The 16,250-nt window shown below is 50.5% G+C and overlaps 1 protein-coding gene across 3 annotated transcripts in view; it reads left to right on the top strand.

The window, feature by feature from the left end:
* bnc1 (basonuclin zinc finger protein 1) overlaps positions 1-16,250 on the top strand; it is a 31,108-nt gene that overhangs the window by 5,991 nt on the left and 8,867 nt on the right. Inside the window, exon 1 of one of the 3 annotated variants that reach the window (XM_023813847.2) lies at positions 11,427-11,719. The exons of 1 other annotated variant lie outside the window; for it this stretch is intronic. In XM_023813847.2, coding sequence (XP_023669615.1) covers positions 11,705-11,719 — 15 coding nt within the window. In that variant the 5' untranslated portion in view covers positions 11,427-11,704. Of the gene's footprint in view, positions 1-11,426; positions 11,720-11,785; positions 12,423-16,250 lie in introns of those variants that run through there. One more of the 3 variants, XM_072717923.1, reaches the window with a different exon arrangement.

Raw genomic sequence — 16,250 nt, forward strand, 5'->3', positions numbered from 1 at the left:
ACGGCACGTGTGTGGAATTCACCCGTTTTGCAGGAGATTTGTGCGAAACATTTCCAGAGTTTAATTGTTAGCCACCTACCAGCTGAGCACAACTCCTGAGTATACCGATCATTTATGGGTTTTCCAGACACTGTTACTCGGAAACAGACGGAGCAGGCTGCAGACTGACAAAGGCTGTGAGGCTCCGAATTCCCCAAACTAAAGGAGATGAGAACGCCGACAGACCAAAGAGCACCGCATGTTTTTTTTTTTTTGTTTTTTTTGTCACTGGTTCCCTCTCCAAGTTGAAGACAGTTTCTGGAAAAATTGAAAAGTAAGAATTGCGAAGAACTTGATCCGTTTTTTTTTTTCTCTCCATTTTTTTTTCTTTTTGCATTGACACGCTCCGGCCAGAGATCGAGCCAGACGAAGCATGAGAACTTGGCAGTTCTCCTGCGGCGTGTTCCAGAAGTGAAGAGGTCAATGGCGGCCTATCTGTCCATATCCCTTCTCAGTCTAAATAAAAGGGAAAAAAAATCCAAGAGACAAACGGACTCGTGTGGAAGTGTCGGCATGGTCATTTGCTTAGACACACCTTGGATTTTTGCCACTCTGTACGCGTCCCTCTGTTTACGCTGTGTTTTGTGAACTGCATGACAGGGAAGCACCGGGCGAATGCATATTAGACCAAACTGAACACTCAGTGCTGTTTTAGCCAGCGACAGACTGCTGTACAGAGCCACACACTGTCAGTGACACTTCACCCCGATGCCCAGAAATCGGGGCCCCCAACCTGCGGCAGCTCACTGTGCCATGTTGCCCAGAAACACTATGGGGGGAAAAGCTGTCCCATTTGAATGTGTGTGAAGGGTTAAGCCGCAGGTAAGGAGCCACCCCCCCGCCCCCCCCGACGTGATTCTGTAGTCACAGGCAGCCGGGGAGGGCGCTACCATGTTTGCCCCGCGAGTTCACATACTGATTGATGTAAGTCCAGCCTTTGTGGCCCTTTGGCTGAGGTGGAACAGGTGTGACTTCGCCACAGAGCGGGGCTCAGACAAGCCGTATCACAGCACAATGAGGTCACTGTGGAACATTCCGGCATTCCTGCAAGAAAAAACAAAAAAACCAAAAAGCAGAGCGTCGCAGGGCAGCGACGCAGCTGCCTGGGAGTTGGTGTCCAGGTGAGGGGGTGGGCCGGCGATGGCGCGTATTAAAGACCAGGAAGGGGCTATAATTCACTGCCACCCGCCATACCACCCACCTCCCCTCTTTCAGGGTTCAAATTCGAAATAGCCGGTGGCCAGATAAGTAGAACTGCCTCTGGGGTGTTGTGATTCGAATCTGTTCGGTTCCTGGCTTAACATGTCCTGCTGGCTGCCCCCCCCCCCCCCCCCCCCCACTTTGCAACTGTGCTTCCTTAGGAGCTCGAAATCCAGAGCTGAACTGTGGTCTGGCACATATTTTTTTTTTAAGTTTGTCTCAGAGTCATGGTGGGGAGACAGGCCACTTTTTTGCCGCCGGTGGTCTGCTGTTAAATCCTGCTGCCATACCTAAACCCCCCCTGGTTCCTTGGCACTACTTTGTGGACTCCCCCCACCCCACCCCAACACCCAAAAACCAAGCTCCACAAAACTCCTGTTTCCCTCCCGCTTGCCCTGAGAATGACATGCGGCGGCAGATTTCCCTGGGGCGCGTGGAGTGACAGCGACGCGTATGTGTGTGGATCAGCGCGTATGTGTGTGGATCAGCGCGTATGTGTGTGGATCAGCGCGTATGGGAGGCCCGGGTGTCTGCATGAGGTCCCCGTGCTGTTTTCATGGTTTAACCAGCCTTGACTTGCACCGCGGTGACTCGCATCTGCTGACTCTGAGGATCAGTGTGCGCTGGGCCGCGGGCTGGCTGCTGGGCCATGCTTGGAAGGCTTTTGGCATGTGCCGTTGCCTGCATTTTTCACCCTTGACTGAAAGCATATGCTTCACACAATTGAGACAGTGTTAGCGTGCCGGTCCCAGGCAGCTCCCCTCACATCTGGCACCGCTCGGCCCCCCCGCCCCCCTCCAGGTGAACCTTCTCCCCCGGGAGGGTGGCTCACAGCGCTGTGGCATCTGTGGAGTGGCAGGAAGTGTCTGAATCTGTCTGGGAGTGATTTCCATCTCCACATGCTTTTCCAGTTTCGCCAGAAGACCACCCCACCACCCCCCCCCCACTTCGCCGGCCCCCCCAACCCAAATCAGGCCTTTTGCTTAACTGCTGGTGATGTGATTAAATCAGCCGTGAATGAAGGGGGTGGTTCATTGATTTAAAAAAAAAAAAAATCATCTGTGACCCTTAAGTGGGAATGTCATGGACGGGCTGGATAATTAGGTCCCAGCGCTGAGGCTCAGGCTTGGGCTGTTCTATGTATCGTACCTTGTGTCAGGCTGATTGTTTGTGACACAAACAGATGCGCGTTACCTCGACATGTCAGCGGAGAAGCAGAGCTCCTTATGGGAGCTTCCCTCTTTCTGATCGTCAAAAATTAAAACGGGACGAGGGAAACATCTTGTCCTGATGGGTTATACAAATCCCCACAGAACGCCCCCGCATTGTGGCTCCGAGACTTTAACGAGGAAACGCCCGCCTGTCGCACTGTGACGAAGGCTCCTTGCCGAAGTTTTCTGTGGCTCGCCTCCTGTCAGCCATGTTTCAGGAAACGTTTAGAATGTTTTTGTTGACCTGAGAGATGATTGCACTCGTGCGCTGTTTTGAGTTGACCAATTTCGCGGGAACTGATGTGTCACGTTCTGAACATGGAGGAGACTTGATGCAAGTCGCTGGTTGAGAGTGACTCTCCGAGTTCACCGACTCGCTTCCCGGCGAGGTTTTGTGACCGGTTGCCTGGTGATGGTGGAACCAGTGGTCGGCATCAGTTTTCCAGGGAGTGTTTTGTGGTTGGGGGGGGGGGGGGGAGCACGACGTTTCCCCTCATCCCCCTTCCTGGCCCCCCCTGAGGTCTCAGAAGCAGAGCAAGGCCACCATTCTTGAACATTCTACGGCTGATCATGTCATGGTACTCCAGCCTCTGCTGTTTCATTGACCAAAACCTTAACGTCTAAATGCTGTCTGCACACTAAGGTATAAGTGGTCTCTTGAAGAGTTGGGGATCGCGATTTCACCATAAAAATGCCAGTGTTTCACAAACATAGCTGCTGGATGTTATTACCTTTCTTTGTGCAAGTTAGCACAGTTCCAACAACATTGGTTTGCACTGGTGTCCCCAAACCTCATACGTTTCTCCAGTCGGCCGCAGCTCCTGCTGGATGCTTCTGGAGCGCCAGTCAAGGCTTCCAGCATCCATGCTGCTTGCCGCCCAACCCTCTCCAGCCTCTGGTTGCTCCCCACAAACACATCGTGGTCTTGACATTATCTTGATGATTTTGAGACTTGTGGGGGAGCAGGAGTTGCGCCTGTGTTTTTTTAAAGTCCTCCTAGAAGATGTTTCTGTGTGTTGAGCTGCAAGCCCCCCTCCCTGAACAATGAAAGGAAATGCTGTGTCCCGTTTTCTTTGGGATCGATGCCTTGGGCTCGAGGCTGGCTGCTTGGACGTCGCCGAGCTGAAGAAAAACAAGCGTCCCTGGGAAGCGCAGCCTGCAGAGACAGGCCAGTACATTTATCTCCCCCTTCCTTAATGACACCTAAACGGTATGGAAGCACGGATCGGCCATGAAGCACCTCAGATGTCTGCCTCTTCCCTGTCGCCGCCTGGCTTATTCTCAGCAGCAGAACCGCGCTCTCTCAGCACCATCCGCCACAGGGTCAGCCCTCGTCTCCTCCACTTGCCCCCAGTGACCCCCCAGCCGTGGTTATCACCAGACCCATGCCCAGAGATCCACAAGGACCACGAAAGAGGAGTGTGTGAGTCATATTGTGTCGGACGTGTGGAAACGATCGAGGTGAGGAAGAGTATATGACATCAGAAGGGCAATGCAGACGGTATGGCACCTGACGTCGCAACCCCAAGAGAAATGGCAGTAAAAAAAAAATTAGGGGTACCTCAGTGACCACAGTCATTCAAAGCGGTTCCTCTCGATCCGTTTCTGTTCCAGCATTCTCAAGGTGCCTCGAAATATCTTGGGTAAAGAATTCCAGTACCCCATTGTCTAGTAGTGTCAACAGTCAGTGGTGGCAACAAGATTTTCTCAAGATGTTCTGGATCACATCGTATCATTTTTGTCAAGCTAAATGTTAGCAGAAAATGCGAGTCCTAGAAGCGTGAATGGGGAGTGGCAAGCTGAGGCCAGGTGTGTAGGTGATTGGTGGATTGTGCAAGACAATGAATCTCAAATATAAATAAAAACGGACCATTTTCATACAGACACACACACCCACCTGGGGACAAACTCGGCATCTCAGAGGGACAATTGGGGACTTTGTCCTGGGCTCGGGTAGGGAGGAGGGACTGCACATCATGGGGAACCGGTTGAAGTAAATTTATCCCGGCTGCGCAGTGAGCCTACTTGAGGACTTTGTATGGGTCTCATTGTTAGAGCAGTGATCCTCTTCACAAAGACGTACCAATCATTCTTGTATCTAAAACAATGGTGTTTTAATGTTTATGGGGACTGCAAAAGAAAAGCAACACCCATAATATTACTCTCCACACTGCATGCAATTAAAGCGAGTAAGTCGATAACGGAAACGGCGCAGAGTTGTTTTGGATATGTAAATGTTAAGCTTGAGAAGCAGACAATGAGCGACTTTAGAAATCTCTGCTGATGTGATACCATCAGTATTTGCCAGTTAATTTTAAAATTCTGTCATGAGTTTCCATAATATCTGACACGCTGGCATGCAGCCTCCCCCAGGTCGTGAGGACAGCTGGCCTGTCAGCGCTGGGGACACCTCCTGCTTTTGTGATCCCAGGGAGGGGCTGTTGGGTGGGAGAGGTACGTGGAATAGCACCCTCCTGACCGCTGAAGCATACGTTTCTCTGTGAGTCATTAAGCCAATGAGTGTAATCACTGTGGAAAGCCACTTGTGAAATGTTTTAGGAATGGAGGGGGAAAAGCGTGAAGGCAGATACCCTGCAGGTCATAGTTAGGGCGTGGGGGCGGCGCAGAGCGGGGGGGGGTTACTGGAGATTGCATGGGCCAGGGTTAGGTCTATTGATCCTAATATGTGCCTAGAGGTATCTGTCCCTGTTGGAGGTGCATGACAATAATTTGGTAGGGGGGGAGACTTTTTGCACGTCTGTACAGCCCCCCGGTTCACTGGGGGATGGTGCTCACCTGCCGAAACGGAATCCTGCGGGCTCGTCGCCACACTGCCTGCATTCCTGTTGCTTCAGGTGCCGATATTTGCTGCACATGTATAGCTACGTTACTCACCCGCTTCATTCACCGGCGAGCCACTTCAGTACACATGCTTCTGTACATTTTTCTTTAATGTCTTAGTTCAGCGCTGAACTATCTGCTTTTTAAAAAAAAATCCCATTTCTAGCGTTGTTCGTTGCTGCAGTCGCAGCTTTCACTTTGTTCGGTTGTATTTTTTTTTGAGGATGGTGCTTAGGGTGGTGCAATGGGACCTGGGTCAATGGGACAGTCTGAGGATGGATGGTGTGGGAGGAGCTTGTGTGTGGGAAGGAGGGGGGGCTGCCGGGGCGTCCAGTGCCACGTCACCCCAGTTTGTCAGCGAGGCAGGACACCATCCCAGGGTAATGATCCCTCCAGAACACCAAGTGTCGTCCCCCGTTGAAAGATTCCAGAAGCTTCTTTGGCCGCCCAACTCCCCCAAGGATCCCGGGTCACCCGTTTGTCATCATGACCTCTGACCTGTGCCGGCCAGCAGGCCGGGAGGAATGTCAGGGCTGTTTACCCTGGGTGAGACTGATGGCGTCCAGGTGGCCCTTCTTCAGTAGTCTGTGATCACACAGACGGGACCGCCTGAGCCAGCTCTCAGCAAAGAATGTTCAGAGAAGAGGTCCGAAGGCGGTACTGTCCCGCTCCGCGAGCCGCGGCCACATGCGCCAAGCTCCGCGTCCGCGTCCGCTTGGTCACATTGTCCTCGGGACTTGGCCGTGCTTCGTGTCCTAGATGTGGATGGCTGTCCCAGCTCATCACTGCACCAACCTGGACCCCCTCCCCTGCTCCGTACATCTGCGCCCTAACCTGTTTATTGCTTCTAGCCCCCGCCCCGCCCCCGCTGAGGGAAGGAGGGGTAATGACTGCCTGGGGACAGGCTGGGACCTCAGTGTGGGACTGCTCTGGGACACACTGACCCTGAGCCCCCACCCCTCTGTACAGCCTAAACAGAGTTCACCCTGAGCGCGGCACAAGCAGAGGCTCCTTAAATGAGTCACGTTAAATGAGTTGGCTGGTTGAGGGGGCGGGGGGGACGGCTTTCTGCAGTCCTCTATAGCCTGAAACTTCTAGAAAGTTGTTTTTTTTTCCCCCCAGTCTCCCTACGATCCCCCCCCCCCCCCCCCCCGACACCGCCGCTTTCTACAGAGGCCATTAAACAGCGTTGTAATGCAAACAGTAATTCTACAGAGACCAAACAGGTGTCGGATGTAAAGGGCCGTGTCTCTAATGTACCCATTACATAATGCAGGGGCAGATTATTATAAAAGCGTCTGTTGTCTAATGCGGACACGTCTGATCAATACCAGACTACCCGGATGGGGAGACGAGCGAGAGAGCCCTGCTGTGCTAACCCGCCGCCGATCCGTCCTGCGGTGATGCCGGGACCCGAGTCACCGTATGCCTTCTCGCTTAAGAAGCTGTTCTTACCCAGAATGCCATTGTGGCTAACATGCGACATTCTTAAGCATTTGGTTTTTTCCCTTTATTTGGCTGATTGAGTGTGGCAGTTAGCCGTCTACCGTTTAAATAATGCCACCAGCTTACTCTAAGCTTCTCTCTCAAAGTGCTGTTTTGAAAGCAAAGCTCTCTGTTTTCATGGATCTGTGGACATGTCTCGCAACCAAACAACTAACTTGTAATTGTTTTGTAGGAGTTTGATCAAGCTCTTATCGGATTTAAGCTCCACCTTCCTGTTAGCATTTCTTTTTTTCTCCTCTTTCTTAGGCGTGTGAAAAAGCATTTATAATTTATTGTTGCATTTGGCGCGATATGGTTCGTGTTAAGTTTTTATAAACATCCCCTAAATCTGGCTAATTTCCTGTGTTACTCTTTCGCATGGGGCTGAATCAGACCTGAATTGAGTGCATTTAAATGCTTGCATATGCTTTAAGGAGCTGTATTAAAATCCAAAGTTGCGGGGGTAGAAAAACGCCCCCAGGGCCCGCGGGGTTAAACGACGTGTGACGTGCCGGGACACGTGTCCGCCAAAGAACGTTCCGGTTCCCTCCGCTTTTCAGGAGCGCTGGAGTGCCGCCGCTAGCTGCCTGCCAAGCAACAGCCAGTAAACCGCCCGCGAAGGTTTACGAGCGACGCCGGCCATAGGAAGCCTCTCACCGGGGGCTGCGTTCCTGCACGAGGGACGCTTTTCCGCAGGTGTCACTCAGACGCTTGTTAAGGACACGTCCTGTTTTCCCCAAAAGCAAATGATCAAACTGCCACATAAGTGGTGTTTGTATTGTTACGCATCCTCCCGAAGTTTCAGTCATAAATATTCAGCTGCAGGGCCTGTTGGGTGCTGACGATTACGTTAGTTTGACGCACAGCATAAGAGGACGGGAGACTTTATCTTTGATGCCGATACATTTTTTTTGGCTAGTGCCATGTATGTTGCTGGCTGTGGGATGTGTTAATACCTTGTACCTGAGGAAGAGGAGGGGCCATTTTCCAAGGGAACGTATCAAACTCGAGGGCCATAATGTAGAAGACCGGTCATGTTTTTTAAAACACCAAGCAGTGTATTATTTTAGCTGGGGGGGTTACATATTCACCTCGCATGTGCCTCTTCCCACCTGGTTATAATATGGGGGGGGGCTCGGCGTCGATGAGGACCAGTTCTCTTTGCAAACAGCCCTAATTAATCTTTATTTAACTTATTTCTTATTAACACATTCCTTTGCCTAATCTGGATGCAGTGTATTTCCATTCAACAATTTAATGGTCATTCTGGAGTTAATTCTTTACTGATTTTTTTTTTTTTTATGTAATTTGAATCAGTGGAGGGACCTTGTAAATTTTGTCCCAGCTGAATTATGGCCTGAAATCACTGATAAGTCCAGTACGGATCCAACTGGTGCCTGGTGCCTGGAATTGTCTTCAGAGCCTGGCCAGTAACACCCCCGCCCCCTGCTCATCTTCCCCTCCCTGCCTCCAACCTCCCCCCCTCCCCCCCCACCTCCACCGGCCTTTTTTTACTGAGAGCAAAACCCACAGAGGAGACACGGTTGTCTGTGAAACATGTAGCTCTGTCTCTGTGCCAGCTGCCCGTGTGCAGACAGGCCACCGGGGTGCGGGGGGGGGGACTGGTGGGGGGAGTGTGCCCCTGCCCTGCCGGAGGACATGGGGCCACTTCTTTCATCGCCTAACCTTTGGGGGCCCGTGGAGCCGGCGCCGTTGCTGTGGAGCGAGCGGCACTGGGCTTCTGGGTTTCACCTGCATGCAGTGCATTGAAAAGCTCTGCAGCTACATCATTAATGTAAAAAAGATCGAATCCGACAACGACGACCCTGCTGGATTTTCAAAAGTGAAATGCTGCTTTAAATGCCCTCCTCGCTGCGGTATTACAGAGGATGTGCTTTCTCCTGTGTTAATTTTTCTTTATCGTTAGGCCTGTACTGATATATGAAATGTAATCAGTAAGATTTGTAGGTTGTGGCGCCTGACAGAGCGGGATAAAGGGGAGTGAGGACGCCTTGCTCTAGCTTCTCCACAATCATGACGGTCACTCTGCACACGTGCCACTTTCGTCATGCGCCCTTTCAAAGCCGAAGTCCCCCGACAGCTTTTGGGAGTCGGCTGGTTACGGGGGGGTGGGTTTCTGGGTGTGCTTAATGTGTGTTTTTTCTTTTCTTTTCTTTTTTTTTAAGAAGCTGGGGTGTATTTATTTGCATTTTCTGGATGCCTCCCTCTGTTCCCCAGCGGCGAGTGACGAGCATTTGGGTCCCAGGCACCGATGCACCCGTCTCATCCTGTGCACTGCTCAGCTTAAGTTACAAGTGTGGCTAGGAAGCTGGGGGGTGTGGCTTGGGGGCGGGGCTTGGGGGGAGGAGGAGCCAGTGGCATTGTGCAACAGCGTAGGAAAAAAATGGTTTCACAACATCTTTTAATTTCTTCATATACATGCCTTTCTTTTGGAATGTTTTTAAAAGACATTTTGATGTAATTTGGTGTTAGCATCAGACATCAGGTCCTCTTCTTTTTTTGGGGGGGGGGGGTTTCATAGCTGATTGGATGATCTCCAAATGTAATTTCATAAAAGGCTTTCAAAAATGAAAGCTATTATATACTGGAAGTATTTGCTGTTTTTTAATGGAATATCAAAAGGCTGAATTTTTTTGAATAATTTTATAAGCACGTAATTTGTTATGCATGGTCTCTTAGTAGGACCCCTGCATTTTTTTCCCCCCTTAAATATCATGAAATATTCATGGCGTGACAGCGTGCCCCTGGTTCGGATTCTTTCACCAGTGGATTCCAAAAACACCTTATGGCGAGTTTTTTTTCCCCTCCCCTAATTACCGAAATCGCGGAGTGAGACAAAAAGACGTACCTGTTAAAACTCGCATGGTAATTTGTGGATTAGCCGCCACGCCTGGGGGGTTACATCACAGCTCGAGTGCTCAGTCTGGCCTCACATGCGGGACACGGCGAGCCGCGCTTCCGGAGACGCCGAGCAGCGCATCCTACACCGTGCTGGAGGAGCTTGTGAAATCTCAGACCGCTTATCTGGGGAGGGGGGGGGCTGCATTCTGGCTCCGTGGCTCCCCACACTCTGCTCTTTACGATAACTGAGACATGTGGTCCAGGCACCAATTACCTAACCTCTCAGTTAAACGCTGTAAAAGCCAGGCTAACTTTGCCGTTTTTTTGTTTTTATTATTGAACGCGCGAAGGGGAAGGTGAGCCTGCCTACTGCTATGCATCCTTTTTGCCCAGACGTGCTTCGTAGTGTTTATTTTATCAAGTCATCCGGCAGTGACAAGCCTTGCGTGTCCCGTTAGCCGTCTATAGCACCTTTAGTCCGTACGGATCCCTCTGCCCTGGTGTCACCTCAGACACTCTGATGGTTAATATATACATAAGACCTCTTGCCTTCACTGTTTTGACATATAGCTCTAACTTTAGCATTAAAAATTCAGATTTGAGTTCCATTCCAGAGTTCCTATGGCTCCAATCTCAACAGCAAACAAAGAGAAATCCTTTGTTAATGCAGGTCTGTGTCTGTCATGAGTCTGTATACAGTAGCTTATGTGTGTTTTTCTATAGATCAAACTATATTGCAAACTTTTTTTTTTTTTTATGAAAAGGTTTTTTTTCTCAAAAGCTGGCAGTAACCACTGAGCGTCAGAAGATTGGCTGTCCTTGTTTGTGGAAAAAAAATCTGCTCAGCACAGACACTCTGACACATTCCTCTCAGCACAAGGTACAACTTGTTGGGGCTGTGGAGTGAACGGGGCTTTGGAAAAGGTGTACGCACAAGCACACACACACACACACACACACACACACATATATATATATACATATATATATATATATATATATACACACGTACACAGATATTTACACACACATATTTACACTGACACACACACACACACTGATTATATATATACACACACACAGATATTTACACACACATATTTACACTGATATATACACACACACAGTGCTACAAAGGTACGGATATTCTTACACACACACTGCTCAACACATCAACGCACAGGGACACAAACTTGAGTGAATGCACACGCTATATCACACACAGGGGTCGCTGACGAGCACACACACACACACCACCTTGTACGCACATACAGGGACAGGGACACACGCTGGTGTTGGCAGACACACACACTCTCCCCGGCACGCACACACACACACACAGAGGCAGGCGGCCGGGCTCGGAGCAGGGCTGCATTGATTGAATGCATTACTCAGACCGGTGGAGAGCCGCCGCGCTGAGCACAGGAGAGCTCGAATCTCCCCAGACTGCATTAGCAGTGCCTCAAGCCTCACTCATTCCTTTTGATCAAATCTCTGTGAAAGATGAGTGTCATGCCCTCTTCCAGCCAGCTGTGAGGGGACTGCCCTGTGACTCGGGGGGCCGGGGGGGCCGGGGGAGGGGCGTGCTCAAACACACCGCAGCGTGGCTCGCAGGGAAGAGGCGGCTCCTGAAGTGAGAAGGTGCTCTGCAGGGAACGGCGAATGGGAGGATCTCCTTCTGCTCCCCTGTGCCCAGTTCAACTCGCAACACATCTTGAGTAGCTTAGATCCAGACTACAGCAACAAAGGGGGGGGAGGAAGGTGCATGAGTGGGGGGGGGGGGAGAGAGAGAGAGAGAGAGAGAGGGAGTGTGTGCCTGTGTCTGTGCACTCGTATATGGAAGTGTGAGCCCGTAGAGGTGTGTGTGTGTGTGTGTGTGTGTATGTGTGTGTGTGTGCGTGAGAGAGAGCGTGCGTGTGTGCGCGTGTGACAGGCAGCTAGAGCTGCCGTGTGATGGCTCTGCTGCCATAATACTTGTACGGACAGGAGAGGTGGAAGCATTTCTTTGGAGGACTGGTAGGGAATGGCAAACTCTGTGGTTACCCTGGCAACTTCCCTTTAATGAGATGAGAATGTCTGAGGTAAGGAAGACATGCTGTTTGCATGAGACTTTTTCATCCCTCTCTCTCTCTCTTGCGCTGTCCTTTTTTTTCTTAACTTAGTCCCAAACAAGCCTCTAATGCGTCGGTATAGAATGTGTGCCTTTCTGCTGTCTGCCCCTAGCCCGTTTCGGGGGGGGGCAGCTTTGGGGTGGATTTTGTGGGATTTCGCTTTTTCCTTTCTTCCGGTTATGTCACGCGCCTGAAACTTGGGAACAGTTCAGAACCTTGAATCTCTTCTCCACGGGCCGGCAGGTATGCCCCCCCCCCACCGTCCTACGTTGGATCCTCCCGTGTGCCGGCGCGCTCCCGACTGCTGCTGCCCCAACACGCTGCGAGAGGCTGCATGACTGGCAACTCCAACAAAAATGAGACAAAAAAAAACTTTTTAGGCAGATGGGGGTAGGGGAGCAAAAGACGGGGGAAAAACTCTGCATGATAGAAACATTCCTCTTTGATGATTCTAGCCCGCTACTTTTTGGGGAGGCCGGCGTTAGCGCCATGCTAATTTTGCAGAGATTGAACTCCTTTCTGGGGTCTAGCGATCCTGGCTGATGTGATGTGGTGTGGAGCCTCCCAGCGCGGCGGTGTGGGGTTCTGCGTCGGCCGGCCGCGGGCTGCTGCATTTTTGATCCTCTCGCCTGGATACGGACCAGCATCTCCCGGAACGTAACTTAAGACCGCGGTAATGTTTTGTCCCGGCCTTAATGCAACAATTAGCTGTGCGGCTGCGATCCTGCGCTGGCGTCACGTCGGGCCGCGGTGACCGAACCACGGCTACGGGGATGGGCAGGTGGCACGGGGGGGGGCGCTAAATCAGGGAAGCCTTTAATGATCCATCCAGCTGAAATGCTTTTGGGAGGAAGTTCCTCCAAATGTTTCCTTACTCTGTAATATTACTCTGTAATACTGTCGCTTCCCATTAACAATGTGCATTTTAGTAGATGTCTAATGGAGTCGAGGTGTACTTAAACAGAATTAAAGTAGTTTTCTTTGACATTTTCACATAAGCTTAGTTGGCTGAAAACAATTAAAAATGATACCAGAACATTTTAAAAGCTTAAATTTCTTCCAATGTGTGCCCAGTGCTGTTGGAGTAGATGTATTAGTATTAAATATTAAAAATATTTCCTGGAAAATAAATAGTTTAAGCCAGTAAATGTAGCGCCAGTGCTTGCCTGCTGGGCGCTCTGGCTTCGAAGGGAGTGGGGGAAGGGGGGGGGGGGTCTGACAGACGAAATGACTTTCCTCTGGAGGTCCTTAAACTGTTCGGCATGGGATGTTTTCAGGCTGGTAATTTACGGCGTCCGTCCTGCAGGATGTGTTAGGTTATTTTTTTTTGTTTGCTTTGGGGGGGTCGATTGGGCGGTGGGAGGGGGTACCTTGTCTTGTGGCAGAGCCTGGTTATCCAACCCCCTGGCTCATGCAGGTCAGTCATCGGAGCCATCGTTTCACACCCCCCACCCCACCGTAGCCGATTCCCACCTCCAGGGGCAGCCTCATTATCTCAGTGACAGCACGGCAGCACTGGGGCCTGAGGGCCAGAGGTAGGTAATTCAGGTCCAGAGAGTGAAAGTCCAGACCAAGATTTTGTGTCAACCAACCAGTTGAGTATAAAGAGTCACAGTCACAGAGTACTCAACTGGTTGGTTGACACAAAATCCTGGTCTGGACTTTTAGTCTCTGAACCTGAATTACCCACCTCTATCGCAGGCCCCTTCCGGCTGCCCCGGATGAGCCTGTGAGAATCCGTCAGCCAAAGCAGGAGACGTGATGTTAATCGCCATGTAGCTTTGAGCTCTCTCTCTCTGTCTCTCTCTCGGGCCGAGACACTGACATGTTGCTCTCATCTTCAAGCTGCTCCACTCTGAGGCTTCCCAGCTGGCCCTGTGTGCTGTGGTGATGCATAGACACAGGATGCTCGTCTTCTGCGTGATTAATAGGCATCAGAAGGCACGCCTCCTCCCTGTCAAAGGCCCTGATTGCACACCATGCATCTGAGGCCAACTCTCCCTACTGATACTGGAAGCCAAACCCACAGAGTTGGTCCGCCGATGGCAACATGGCCTGCGTTTGGTTTTCTGGTTTGTTTGTCGGTCATCAGAAGCATTTTTTGGGTCATCTTAAAACCAGGAAGCGTTACGGGATCAAATATTACTGCCTTAAAAGAGGAAAATAATTAAAAACAATTTGAGAAGAAAAAGAATTGCAAAGTTTAAAAGTTATAGGTTCTCTCAATGGATGTGGTTGAAGTAGTCCTGCCCTCTGTTCAAATTTTAGGTGTCTGGATTTTTGTCCCCCCCCCCAAACAAAAAAAAAAAAAAGACCAACAGGCTGGGAAAACACACTGTTACTCATGTTCCTCCTGCATGCTTAGGGGTGGCTTGGGGGAGGGGGGGTGCGATTTTATGGCAGTATTTGTCCGCGATGGACAAATGCAGATCATATTGTAACACAGTCAATCACTGCCTTGTTTTGAGCCGATGCCTGCGGACTCTGCGCCGAGACGACAGTGGATTTAAACGCGCGATGGCCGTCGCCGTTGTTCGCGATGAGGAAACAAATACCTTTTGAAACTTCACCGTTTTCACACACGTTTTATGGCCTGGCGGTTTTCACCACGCCGCACCGTGCTCGTGTTCACATTCGTTACCAATTAGGGTTATTACTGTGAGGCATGTGTGCGTCCTCTGTGGAATAACCACATGATTTATTAATGTGTCTGTTGCTCCTGTGTGTGTCGCACACATTGATAAGCTTGAGGAAATGTTTTGCGCCAGGAAACGCGTAATATGTAATCCATAAATTATACCGACAGGAGGTGTTGATTTCTTTGTGTGTGATTGTACCCCCCCCCCCCCTTCACACTGAGTAAGTATCCGTGCCCCGTATTAGTGGAGTCTGTCCTTTAATTGGAATAATATGTGTGTTGGGGTCCAGATGTCCCCTGAGAGGCAGTGCTTTTTTATGCTGCGTTGACCCCCCAAGTCCATGGTCCTGAGAATCTGAAATTTTAACCTGGGGACAAGCTTTCAATGACGCCGGCTTCAGACAGGACGGGGTCCAGCCCGGGAAAGCTTCTCTGGGGTTCTGCGAGGTCGAATTGGCGCCGGATCCTGTCGATGGCCCTCGGCCCACAGGATATGGCTTGGGGGGTCGATTCCTTTACCAGGGGAGAAAGTGTCACATTTTCTTTGGAGAGCCCCTTCTGTTGGATGGCATCACGAGTCTTGTTGTTTGTCTTGAGATGCCATTGAACTCTCCAGGTTGTATGTACAGCTGTGTAGGGAGCTGTCCTGCTCTTTAAATGGCCCTTTAAGTTGGCTGTGGATGTCCCGGCTCCAGAGGGTTTTCACAGGCTTCCATGGGGCTTCCGCAAGGTGTGGCTCCATGTGTCAGGCTGAGCTCCTTGTAACTGATTAATTTTATGGTGAATTATCCTAAAAAGTTCTCCCACCGTCCCCCGTCAGCCAGCAGCTGTCCTGAACAGTGATGCGTCATGCAGATTAGCGCAGTGACTTACTGCTGCCTCTCTGCATTAAACACTGCATGTCTGGCAGGATCTGAGTGTGAGACCTGAATGGTTAGTCAATGGGTTTTTTTTCTTTGTTTGTCCCAATCTTGTTGTAGCTTTGACTGCTAGGTAACACAAGAGAGAATTCCAAAATCACTGTTTGACACACTTGGCAGTAAACACCAAAGGCTTTTTTTTTTTCCAGGAAATCAGATGACGGAATATTCTGGGGTGCATCGCAGTTTATTTTGCATAAATAGTAATTTATCCTGTTGCTGTTTCCTGCTCGGGGTGACAGGGCATGGAGAAGTAGGGATCCCCTCAAGCTGGGACTCGACTGGCATCCCTGTCTGGGTGTCCTGCGTCTGTGCTGTTTGAGGAATGCATCTGGTGGATGAGTTTCCTCAGAAACCCCTCCGTGTCCCCCCCCCCCCACCACCCCCCCCCCTCACTGGCTCATGTAATGCTCCTGTCTCCCCCACATCCTTGGCTGACTGACTCAGACCGTGTTACACAGTCCCCCAAATGTAGCCAAAGATACATTTAATTGGGACGGATGGCAGCGACAGACATGAAGTCGGCGTGTTTGTCCGGCCATTGGGGTCACGCCGCTGTCGGAACGCCCCGCCCCGCTGGCTACAGGCCTCACTCTCTCTCTCTCTCCCGTCTTTACAGATGCAGAGATTCCCACATGATCTTTAAAATGCCATATTCTCAGCTCCTGTAATGCGGGGTCAATGCTGAGTATGTGATCACTTTTTTTTTTTGCCCCTCGTGATTTGATTTGTATTTATTTCGTATTGTTTTACACAATGGTAAACCGCTGTAAAACACATTTCATCCCAGGAGTTTCTGTCGAGTCAGCACGCGGTGTCTGCTTTTCCAGACGCTTCTATTCCCGCGTCATGTACAACGTATCGCCGCTTATACAGCCGTCGGCTTCGGAAACGTGCCTTTCCAGGACGGAGGGATAAATGTAAGATGACAAATTCCCCTTTA

This window comes from Paramormyrops kingsleyae, chromosome 11 (assembly GCF_048594095.1).
Source record: "Paramormyrops kingsleyae isolate MSU_618 chromosome 11, PKINGS_0.4, whole genome shotgun sequence".
Lineage (NCBI taxonomy): Eukaryota > Metazoa > Chordata > Actinopteri > Osteoglossiformes > Mormyridae > Paramormyrops > Paramormyrops kingsleyae.